This window comes from Vanessa tameamea, chromosome 8, assembly GCF_037043105.1.
Source record: "Vanessa tameamea isolate UH-Manoa-2023 chromosome 8, ilVanTame1 primary haplotype, whole genome shotgun sequence".
Classification (NCBI taxonomy): Eukaryota; Metazoa; Arthropoda; class Insecta; order Lepidoptera; family Nymphalidae; genus Vanessa; species Vanessa tameamea.
Window position 1 is genome coordinate 2,431,050 of NC_087316.1, and position 12,387 is coordinate 2,443,436.

Here is a 12,387-nt window from a genome sequence, read left to right on the forward strand (position 1 = left end):
TGGTTTTAAATTAATATTATTATAATACTTAGATTATGTCATACAAACTTCACTTAATATTTCAGCTCGCCAGTTAAGCAAGTAAAAGAAAAACAATTGGAACGTCCACACGAATATCAAGAGAATAATGCTCGTAAAAAGAATCGTGACCGTGAAGAACGCCATCAGAGACACGAGGAACAAACTCGGAATACCCGACAAGTTGATTCTAGTAGACGCAGAGATGACAGAAGTCGGTCAGTGGAACGGAGATCTTCACCAGAATACAGAAGACGAGACGAACGTAGATCACCAGTATATAAACAAAAGTCATATGTAGAAAAAGTCGATAGGCGAAGAGAATCTTCAAGAGATGAGTCAGATCGAGCAAGGTCCTCTAAACAGTCTAAACGTGATCGTCATCGGTCGCCTTCTGAGTCGGATGTTGAAGAACCGCCTCAAAAAAAAACTGACAAAAGAGATAAAAGATTACCAAGACAATCGAGCGAATCACCGCCTCCAGAAAAAAGACGACGGAAGAGCCCATCTCCTAATAATAAGAAAAGAGAAGGAAGTCAATATAACCGAAGAGATAAATCAAAAGAGGAACTTCAACAACAAAAAGAAAATAAAAGGACAAGAAGGAGTGAATCGCAAGAATATAAAAGCAGGAGAAATGATGATTACCGAAAACACGATGAAGAATTTAACAAAAGAAACAAAACTGATCATGACAGACACTACAAGGAAAATCGAAATGAAACATCAAAACGAAGAAGAAATCGTAGTTCATCAAGAGAGAGGCCAGACACTTTTAAAGAACATAGAGAACGATCTTCAGTGAGTAAATACAAAAAGAGAGACTCTCGTCAAGAATCGGAATTGTATTACAAGAATACCAGACATAACCGATCTCCTTCCTCTGATACGGAAGCGGAGACGCCTCAAAAGCAAAAAGATACTAAAGTGTCTAACAGCAAATCACGTCATAATAAAGAAAGAAATGAATCTCCAACGAAAGAAAAACGCAGACGGAGTCCTTCGGTTGAATACACAAGAAACGAAACCCCCGATCGAAGACCCGTTGACCGTAAAAGTGATAAGAAGAAATCCAGTTCTAAAACAGTTGAAAATAAAACGAAAAAGAAGTCCCCAACGCCCGTAGAGAGATGTCGTAGAACAACACAAAGTAGATCAAAGTCTACTTCGATAGAACGCAAGAATTCAAAAAAAGAAAAACAAAAAAGTAGCACCCCAATCATAAAATCCAAAGTAGTATCAGAAAGACGTATTTCACCCAGACCAGAACAAAAGGATAGGAATGATAAGGACCGAAGTACCCGCAAGGAATCTCATAAAGGACACTCTAGATCGCGTTCGAAAAATCGGAGTCGAAGCACGTCCAGTCTTAGTTACTCGCCGGCGCGTCGCAGTCCCGAAAGGTATCGTGACATTATCGAAAAACTACCCGAAAAAGATAAAAGAAAATACATAAAGTCGCCGTCAGATCTTCAACCGAAGAAAAAGAAAATTAAGGAGGTAACTGAAACGTACAAACCGAAAGCTGTATGTATGAGGAGTTCATCGAGTGAAATGGAAGATTCCGAAGATGATTTTTTAAGACTAGATGATCGAGCTCGTCAGGAGGAACTGGATTTTAAAGAACTAAATAGATTAAAAGAAAAACTAGCTCAAATGGCAAAAGCTTCAATAGAGCGAAAACGAAATGAAGAATCTAACGGACCTTCGACGTCCCACTCTACTCGCGAAGATAAGGTCGAAGAAGATAAACCTAAAAACGAAAGTCCAGTCGTGGTCGAGAAAGTGGACATTCCTAAAGTTAATAAGAAAAGTCCAGAAAAAAGCGAGACTCCTAAAAAGGATAGTCCGGTAAATGTCGAAAGTTCCCCGGAAGTCAAGAAACGAGGTAGGAGTAAGTCTCGGCGAAGTTGGTCACGTTCGACACGACGATCGCGAACACGATCACGTTCAAGAGGCAAGTCGTCGCGGTCCCGGTCACGGTCTAGGTCTCGTTCGAGAACACCATCCCGATCATCTCGCTCAAGATCTCGGTCCTACTCGTCATCAAGGTATTGATATCATCTGACATTTCTTTAAAAGTTTATAATTAAATTAATTTGAGCGCTTATTGAGTTTGAGAAGTGTATACGTCTTCCAAAAAAATACTGTGCTATATTTTTCCATATACCATGCCCTGTAAATGTATCTACAGGTTATGTCATACTTCATTATCGGTTTATTCGTATTAAGTCAATTTTTCTATATAATAACAATTATATTTCATGTAAAACCCCTCAATTGAAAATACATTGTTTAACTCGGGATAAATAAGCCAACTAAAAAATTTCCTTAATAAAAATTTTTCATGATACGATGTTCATTTATCGCAAATATTAGACATCGGGTTGAAACGTGGTATAAATATTTTTAATGAGTTAGATTTTGATTTGAATACTTAGTAATTTTTGTACACTTCAATTATATGGACTTTTCGTAATCATCTCTTATCATTATTACGTATTATACTAGTCTGATAAACTTTAAATTATATAATTATAAACTTTCAGGCGTTCTCGTTCAAGTCGCTCCAGCTCCTACAGCAGCAGAAGTTCATCGAGATCATCTCGCAGTTCATCTCGGTCAACGCGCTCGTCAAGGTATGTTAATCACTCAACTAAAATAAATAATTTGTAAGCGTTTTAAAAGAAAAACAGATTTTACCAATTCAATTATAAATCGCCAGCAATGTGGCGGTTATAAGATTCGATCGAATGAAGATGGTGTTCGTAAATTCTGTTTACATTTAAAACGACTCAAGTTATAGAGCATAAATAGTTTTTAATTAAATATACAATAAATTAACGTAAAATTTCGATTTTTCCGAACTCGTTTAAAACGCGATGCATGCGATACGTACACGTATACGTGACAGAACAATGACGGGCGTGTACGCCGATTACCGTAGATCGAGCGGGACGCGCTCCCGATCGCCCTCGATACCTCGCCGCGCAGGATCGCCGAGCTTCTTGGATAGGAGGCGAATTACGAGGTACTACACGAGTGCTTTTGACGTTTGAACAGTATGGCGGCCGTGACGTTCATTATCGGAAAAAATAGCGGCTTGAAGTTTGACACGATTCTTGTACTATCTATGACGACTATATTGTCACTAACGATACGCTATTTCGACAAATTTCATTTCACTTTCACAAAACTCGGGTCTAACTGGGTCTTTTATACGTCAAAAATCTACCAATATAATGCTATTTTTTATTACTAATATCATGATTTTTTCTTGTAATTTAATCGGTTCGAATTATTTATGAAACGTTTTTATTTATTTCGCACTAGGAAGAAACAACTCGTAAGCAAATAATATTCTAAACAAACATCAAAAGCACTGTATTCGTTAGGGCGTGTACATAGCAAACTAAATGACATTTATCCAGCCGTACGTGCAATAAATGTCATTGTGAGCAGTTTGATAGTTGTTTTAACATGTTTTGTGTGTCGCTTGACTGGTAATTTATTAGTGGGCTTTATTTTTTTTAACCATATAAGGATATATTTTTGGTGTATTCTTACTCAAAGAGAAAAAATATATCCTCGTATGGGGAAGTTTTTTTTTTTATTTGCAGCCATGTTACATTTTGTTTTTTTTTTTTGTTTATAGAAAAAAGTCACGAAATTCTAGCACGAGTTCAGAAGACACGAGTAGTAATTCGGAATAGTGAAGTGCTAGATAATATTAGTATAAGTAATATGTATGTTTTAAACCCATAATATATATTCATAAATCCACACGTAGTTTCTTATTGAATTCTTGAATCATTACATATCTGTATTAAAGTATCTAATTTATATCGACGTCATTTTTCCCCGTATTTACGAATAGTAAATTTGTTAAACATTTTGAAGCGCTTTTAATTTTTCGAGTGGGCAACATTAACATAGCAATGTTTTTTAATTAATACCAATATTTTGTCTGGATACTAACCAGGGTGTGACACTTAGTTTAATTTAAAAGTTTTACTTAAAAATATATTAAATTGTCAACAGAATAAAATTGAAGATAATTTTTATGTTTATCTTTAATCAATTGAATCCATAGACAGTAAATTGAGTCGAAGATCAAACCTGAATATAGATAAAAGTATTTCTAAAGTATAGTTATGAGTTTCTTTTTCTTCCGTAGCGCGCCCATAATAGATCTCACATATACATCAAAGAAATACAAGTATCGAAGAAGATGATTGAATGTATATTATATATAATGTCAATATTTCACGAAGCGACGCCAGGTGTAGAAGTGCTATGTTTAAGGACATTTAAAGTGTGTTTTATGTTTCAATTTTGTGTGTGTACCACATTAAAGTTTATTGTAAATTTATTATTTGTTTTATTTTTATTTTTTTGCATGGTAGAACATTACCGCCATTGATTTCACTTGTGATTAGAGCAATTAGCGCATGTGTCCATGATCTACATTCAGAGGTAAGCTTTTATTGTGTTCTTAGCTGTATTTAGTAACATTATACATAATATTTTTTTAAATTATGTTTCATAATTTTTTTTTTAAAGAACCTATGTTAACACTTTTTATCTTAAAATCGTATGATTAATTTAATTATAACTAAGTAATCAATGTCGAGTCATATTATTCGCATGTGTAATTATTTAAACTTGCATCTTACTGTGCTTAACACACTAACATTGTGTTTACTAACAAAATAACAGCGCCCGCAAACGCCCAATTCCATATCGTCGGCCAACACCCTCCACCCCCTCGAGCCGCAGTTACAACAGCAGCAAGTCCTCTCAGAGAAGCTGGTCACGATCCCCTCGCCCTGAACGCGAATAATCTAAACATTAAAACAAATCAATGAGGCAGCCCACGTTCACTATAAATTGATTTTATCGTAGGCGATATAAAACTTTATTTTATACAAACTTACATAATGTCGTTATCCGCTAGTTAAAATGAAATTTAATGACAGTTTTTCGTGATAGCGATTAAGATAAAAAAGCAATCAACTGTTTGAATCTTTGTAATTCGCCAGTTCTATTTTGAGAGTCTCGATTTAAAAAACTTATCAATTTACTTTATTAGTTGTAGACTGCCTGTATTGATGATACGATTTAAATTAAGTTTTGTCATAATTATGAACTTCTATTGTGAAATATATTCTATTATTAGTCAATAGCATCCACTTTCAACGAAGTCTTGATATTTGTAATGAAAGCGTTCGAATGAATTTCGACGTTTTACAATTACTTCATGTGACTTTAACCAGCGAACTATTAATTCCGTAATATTTATTTAAACAGAAAGTATTTTTAAGTAGGTAAATTTCATATTATCTCGTTTTCTCTAGTCATTATTTAATCTATATTTATTTATTAACTTTATTCTGTAAATAATAGCTTTTTAAAAGTATTCGATTTCGGTAAGGAACATGATTGTCGTAAAAGTAAGTTCTAGTCCTTGATTTACTTTTGTTAATATTTATTTTTTATTTGTTAATAATTTATTTTGAACGTTTGGATAAAACAATGATGTACTCTAGTCTCCTATTGAGGATATTTATATAAACATTAGAATAATGTGCAATATATTTAATGAAATTATATTTACACTATTTATTGATTATGGTTTCTAGTCATTTAATAATTTATTTTTCTGAAAATATACAAAAGTATTGTCGTAAACTAAATTTGATTTTATCGTAGCTAAAGAGATTTCATTTTTCAATTTCTCAAAAATTTTGTATTTTTTGTCAAATACTTTGTCTTAAATAAAATTGTCATCTTATTGGCTTTGTTACAGCCATATTTAAAAACAAGTTTGGTGTAATAGTGTAACCATAGGTTTAGGTTATTTTATTATAATGTACTTAATTAAGAAACTTCAAGTTGAAAAAGCAATAAATGGAACGGGACGATATTAGGATAATACTCATGAACAGTAAATAAATGTAATTTATTAATAACAGAAATTGTAAAAAAAATAGAGCAAAGATTTATTTCTTAACGCTAAAGCATACATTGCATACCAGTCGATTTGATCTCGACCATTATAAAAAGTTTATTATACAAACAGTACTACGTATATCAAAGTTTCATAGGTTTTTGCTGTTGTCAAATAAAATACATAAATCGTAACGTGTTTTTTATTCTATTTTTTTTTATCTTATGACTTGACAATGGAATGTTCTGTGTAAAATAAATTTCCAAATTATATAATTATTTATAAAAGTTCTTAAAAAAATATAATCACTTATCACAAAGAACTGACTACAAAATCAATCGTATATAAAAAAAAGATTCAAAAATATTTATGTATAAATTGGTATTACATAAACGTAATAATATGTTTAAAAAAATATCAAATACAAATTTATATATATTATATACAATTTAAATACCGCCCTAATAAATAAATAGCGGAGATAAAAAATCCTTTAATATCACCAATTACATTATTTTGCTTATCTCCATCACCATATTGGTATATACATTATTCTTTAAATGTAATATTTATTCCTTCTTTTGAGTCTGTTGCCGTCTCTTTGACGCTACAAACATCGCCCAACCGAAGCCAACGAAATTCATAAACAAGACCCTGAGCTGAAACAAGAACAAATTATCATATTATCAAAGAGGATAAAATGTTTAGTTAATTACAATAATTCGTCTCTGATTTTCAAACTTCGTGTAATCATTTTTATACATTGTCGTCAGACGCGGGTCACATGGTTTGTGGAACATGACCTTTACTTGTTTTTGATTTATTTCATAAACAAATTGTACGCTTAAACATGTATTTTTATCATATTTATATATTATAATTCATATAAGATACGTACTTATGTACGTATTTTATATACTACTGAATACTCTTTACGAGAACATGCGGGAGTGTTTACAAATAAACATGTTTTGAAGAGGAAACTACAAGTTAAGCAAGATAATAAATTTAAACAAAACAAGTCTTTCGGCCTTAACAGGGAAAAACTACTTTGTAACTATTAACTAGCAGAATCGAAGACTTTATAAATTAATGTTTATAGCATGCTATACTCAAAACTTAAAATATGTATCTCATGTACGCCAAAAGTTTTAAACCACAATATAAATATCATGAATCGCAAATCGGTCACAGTCACTGATGTTCAAGGTTCCATTGAGTTCATGACAAACATTTATTATGTAGATATTTAAAAAAAAATACCCATTATTCCTTTATATTTGTAATACTAAATTCATTCTAGTAAATAATGTCAGAAACCATAAATATGAAAAATAATATGTAAGATTCTTTAACATAATAGGAAAAAAGGTATGAAAATACATGTAATTTTATAGAATGATTAAGTTCTATAAGGAAATAATAAGTAACATAGCTGTTTACTTGATTATGGGTTTTCACTACATGTACATTTTTTAATTCATATGGTGTTAATATAACATTTTTTATGAAATGTTTATTCACACTTTTATACTAATATTATAATTGCAAAAGTAACTCTGCCTGTGTCTGTTGCTCTTTCACAGCCAAACCACTGAACCGAATCTGATAAACATTAGTATAAAGCTTGAACCACGAAGCCTAACACCGGACAACCAACTCCTAAAATGTGGTTGAAGCTAGCACTACTTATTTATTACAAATTTAATTTTATAGATTTAATAATGTTGCCAACTGCTCCACCTTACATAACATAACATAACATAATCAGCCTGTAAATTTCCCACTGCTGGGCTAAGGCCTCCTCTCCCGTTGAGGAGAAGGTATGGAGCATATTCCACCACGCTGCTCCAATGCGGGTTGGTGGAATACACATGTGGCAGAATTTCGTTGAAATTAGACACATGCAGGTTTCCTCACGATGTTTTCCTTCACCGCCGAACACGAGATGAATTATAAACACAAATTAAGCACATGAAAATTCAGTGGTGCCTGCCTGGGTTTGAACCCGAAATCATCGGTTAAGATGCACGCGTTCTAACCACTGGGCCATCTCGGCTTAGTAAATAAAATTAATTTAACACGACTAAAGTATCTATAAAAAAGAGTATATTTATATAGTAGTTAAGTCATATAGTTTTATGTCCAGTTCATTAATTTGTTCATCGACAGCTGTCAAGATTTAGTACAACAGAATTAATTATAATTGCAGCTATTTACAACATGGGAAATTTGTATATAACTGCATATTTTCATTAATAATTATTTATCATGAAAATTAATCAAACTTACCATGGGCGGAATAAATGCTATGTTGATAACTTGGAAAAGAGTCAGCCATTTCCAATTTGCTTCTAATAAAGTGCAATATAATGCATTCAACTGTTTCAATGCTGCATGGTGGTTTTTACCTTCGAATCTAGCTAATGTGTATAAGGAAAATGCTTGCATAAATGGAGCAAATAAGAGCCTCTCAAATAACAGTTTCTTGGCTAATGGAAATGCTGTAGATTCCTCAGCAAAAACATTTTCTATGAATCCGTAAAAATAGTGAGGTATAGTACCACCAAATAATAACCTGAAGAAAAAATAATCATCAAAAGAAAGTACAGCCTTAGGATGCTCTATTGAGGACATACTGAACTCTTTATAATCTTGATTAAGGACATTTATGATGGTGGTTAGTCTGCTCTGATTAAAGTATATAAAAATATTCATGCCAGTTAAACTAAGTTATGTCAAAATATGTTCAATTTTAGTAACAATGGATATTAATTATGTATTTATATAATAATATTATTTGATATTCTTACCCATATAAACCAAATGCTAGGACAGGATCAAGCCTTAGAGATTGACCAGAAACTATTTGTGATGCTATGCTACCGGCAGAACCGACAATGCAACTAAAAAAATTAATAAAATGAACTTTGCCCTTACAATATAAAAAATATAATGTATAATTTCAAAATCGCCCATTATACTACCTTGTTATAGACTTCGTTTTGATCGGATGTATATACAAATTCTGTAGATACGATGCCACAAGATTCATAATTGGTTTGGATAAAGACATAATTTAATTAACTTAAACCGTTTATTACAAAATATATCAAAACTTTAATCACTTTTTAAAAGAAAAGGATTTTATCCGTGTTGCTCGACTACAAAGGCTATTGACGTTTATCAAAGTTTAAATTGATAATGTTATCGCTTATCAGTAGCGGGCTGATATGCGATTATTTATTAATTATAAGTCAAAACTCAAAAAAACAATTCCCGTTTCAGATTCAGAGACAAAATGAATTATGAAATGTCACATCTTACTGTGTATTCCGACTTGCACAGACTAAGACAAGCGCCACACTTGCGATGTTATGAATTAAGCACCGATTGATCTCACATATCTATAAAGTAAAAGATAACGAAATAAAATAATTTATTAACTATTCCATTATTTTAAGATTTTTTTCCGAATATATATTGGAATAAACATTTATACTATTTGAATTTAATAATTATCAACATTTACAGCCTGTATATTTCCCACAGCTGGGTTAAGGCCTCCTCTCCCTTTGAGGTCTGAGCATATTCCATCACGCTAATCCAATGCGGGTTGGTGGATGTTAATAGTTATATTTTTATTTATTCAAAAATAACCACTTTGATTAAGTCAAATAAAACAAAAAATAAATAAAAACAACATATATTTCATAAATTCTTTATTATAAAAATTTGCCATTATGTACAAAATTTATCTAACATTATAATGAAATAACAACCCACTACAAATATGCAAAGCATTTAGCTCAAATGCAGTCAAAATATATAAGATTAAATTATTAAGCTAGCCAGTAGCATATTTGGTTTAAAAAATGTTAAATTTAATAATATATTAGTAAAATTATGTAATAATTGAATTATTTATACAAATAGATAATGTTAAGAATTTTATAATTAGATAGAATTGCTGTAAAAAAAAATACAGCAATGAAGAGTCCACTGCATGTTAGTTGTTTAACTGAAAATAAATATTAGCACACTCCAGTAATTTGGAAAGTGCTCTCAAGTTTTAGCTTCCATTGAATAGTTTGTCTAATTGCACTTGTAAATTGTGTGATGTGACAGTGGGTGTGTCTGGAGGTTCTATACTACGGTGTTTCACTAACGGTGTGTTCAAGAAGTTCATTTTCTCTTTCATTTCCATATACATATTCAAAGCTTTGTCTGTGTTCTTAATAGGAGTTTGCATTACATCAGATACATTTGGCATAGACTTATAAAATACCTTTTTCCTCATACACAATTTTTTTTTTGGGATCTTATAAGAAGGTGATTTTGCTTTAATAACTGAAGGCCTGCTTAGTATGGGACTTGTTTCTGAACTTGTTTCTTTTTTAAATGCCTCATTTATAACTTGTTCCTTTTTAATTTGATCATTCATTTCACTCTGGGTAACTTTTTGTACCCTCTTTTCATTTATTAGTTTTCTTACAAATTGCAAAGATTTCAGCTGTGATTCTTTGATATGTTTTAATGTTTTAATACCATTTTCAATCATCTTTATATTTTTTTCTGTTTGTTTCTCCACTTCAAGTAAATCATCTAGTTCAGTGCTGATCTTATCAGAGTTTGTAACGGCAGCTTTATTTAACATATCGCAAAGAGAAACTATAACACTTTCTTCCCTCTTAATTTCATTGTTGACAGACATTTTTTCAAAACACATAATTGTGTCATTATATAGAGCTGAGTTATCAGATTCAGTTGTATGGTTAAAAAAATCCTGAACATTTCTGTATTCTTTGAATGGTGTTGAAACAGGTGGTGTCACTTCTGCTATATTTTCCAAGGTCTGTTCTTCTGTTAATGCTTTTGTTTTCTCTTCTATGTCATTAATTTCTTTTTCTTTTTCAAGGAAACTGGCATCACTGTTAGATTTAAACGACATATTGGCAATGGGTGTTTCAGGCTTGGTTACAACTTTTTGGAAATTCTGAGACTTAGAAGCTGCAAGCTTTTTGTTTAAATTAGCAATGTATGAGTTATTCTCCTTATTGATTTGTTGCTGAATGGTCATACGGTTTTTATTGAGCTTATTAGTTATGACAGGGGTTTCTGGTATATGGCATATTCCACTAATCCTCACATTATTTTTATTATTATCTGAAAAAATAATACCATTATTAGGATCATAATTCATATTTACGTAAATATAATAGGACATTATTACTTTGAATGTGTAGTGATTTCTTTGCTTTTATTTCTGGTTTTGGAAATTTAACAGTTTCAGATATTGCCATTGTTGCTCTGGTTGTATTTGGAGGCTGTAAAATATTTAAACAATTAATTAAAATTTTATTAAACTTATTACAAAATTATTTAATTTATGCAAAATGACTGAATTCATACTTTTGGTTTAGATTGAAAGTTAAGGACTTTTCTGACAGAATTATACTTCATTTGTCCATCTGCTGTGTGACTTTTATTTTTGTTTTCTACTTTCACTGATGAATTCCAATGTCTTTTCTTTGCTGATGCGGTGGGTAAGGCAAATTTTCTAGGTGACTGTACTCTTAATGCTGAAAGCAAACATGTAAGATGTTATTTAATTATTTTTCCTCTAAACTTTTAGGTGACATGTCTTAATATTGACTGCTAGTTTAGTTTTTAAAAAGCAACACTATTCACTGACTGTTATACACTATAAAACATTGAAATGGATACAAGTACAACAGGTAAAACTACTAAAGTTAGTTTATATGATAAAGACTCATAATGTTTAAGATTAAGTATATAACATACAAACCTAATATATCACCCCTCATTTGCGCAATAGTCATTGGTTTTAATACTTTCTCAGCAGTCCGCGATTGAATCATGGTGGGTCGAGATTGTTTTTTTGCCGTAAGAGTATGAACTGCATCCTTTGATAGTATACCTTACAAAAACAAATTACAATTTAATATTGTATAATTTCTTAAAGTTTACAATTCACTACATTACATAAAACAACATTATAAAGAAAGAATAAAATACATGATTGAAAAAATTTATAGGACACAAATAAACGATAAACTACGTACCACAAAGTCCAGGTAATAATTCCGCCATAGTCTTAGGCTGTGTGATAGACTTATTTTTCACTGCAGAATCCATTTTCTAGTTGATTTTGAACTATTTAAATAAAAATAATGGAATTAGTAACATTGATTACAAACAAAACTTTTTTAAATTCAATATTTGACGCAACTGTCATAATGGCCGTTGAGTTTTACGATTCACGCTATAGTCTAACGTTAATAATTTCAATGCATTTGACATTACTCCAATAATAAAATTCTTAAATGTTAAAAATAATATTTATTTTTCTATTTGAGATTTGAAAATGAAATAAATATGTTTTTTTTTTATATTTA

At 31.2% G+C, this 12,387-nt stretch overlaps 3 protein-coding genes across 16 annotated transcripts in view; 1 reads left to right on the plus strand and 2 right to left on the minus strand.

Moving 5' to 3' along the window:
- The window catches only part of LOC113396224 (peptidyl-prolyl cis-trans isomerase G), a 29,582-nt gene extending 23,420 nt beyond the window's left edge, over window positions 1–6,162 (plus strand). For 2 of the 14 annotated variants that reach the window (XM_064215510.1, XM_064215511.1), the window contains 5 exons: window positions 66–2,069; window positions 2,568–2,657; window positions 2,933–3,049; window positions 3,352–3,364; window positions 4,738–6,162. In XM_064215510.1, the coding sequence (XP_064071580.1) occupies window positions 66–2,069; window positions 2,568–2,657; window positions 2,933–3,049; window positions 3,352–3,364; window positions 4,738–4,851 (2,338 nt within the window). In that variant the 3' untranslated portion in view covers window positions 4,852–6,162. Of the gene's footprint in view, window positions 1–65; window positions 2,070–2,567; window positions 2,658–2,932; window positions 3,050–3,351; window positions 3,365–3,673; window positions 4,391–4,737 lie in introns of those variants that run through there. The other 12 variants (XM_064215512.1, XM_026634093.2, XM_026634096.2 and 9 more) reach the window with 12 other exon arrangements.
- On the minus strand, window positions 5,962–9,270 carry LOC113396231 (peroxisomal membrane protein 2). The gene is made up of 4 exons (XM_026634106.2): window positions 8,956–9,270; window positions 8,782–8,874; window positions 8,261–8,546; window positions 5,962–6,627 (listed from the first exon to the last, which is right to left on the minus strand). Exons 1-4 carry the CDS (start codon window positions 9,042–9,044, stop codon window positions 6,538–6,540), a joined length of 558 nt encoding a protein of 185 aa, XP_026489891.1. The 5' UTR covers window positions 9,045–9,270; the 3' UTR covers window positions 5,962–6,537.
- Window positions 9,271–9,689: 419 nt separating this feature from the next.
- On the minus strand, window positions 9,690–12,256 carry LOC113396227 (uncharacterized). Its single transcript, XM_064215660.1, has 5 exons — window positions 12,055–12,256; window positions 11,778–11,909; window positions 11,381–11,550; window positions 11,202–11,295; window positions 9,690–11,134 (listed from the first exon to the last, which is right to left on the minus strand). Exons 1-5 carry the CDS (start codon window positions 12,125–12,127, stop codon window positions 10,041–10,043), a joined length of 1,563 nt encoding a protein of 520 aa, XP_064071730.1. The 5' UTR covers window positions 12,128–12,256; the 3' UTR covers window positions 9,690–10,040.
- Window positions 12,257–12,387: the final 131 nt, after the last annotated feature.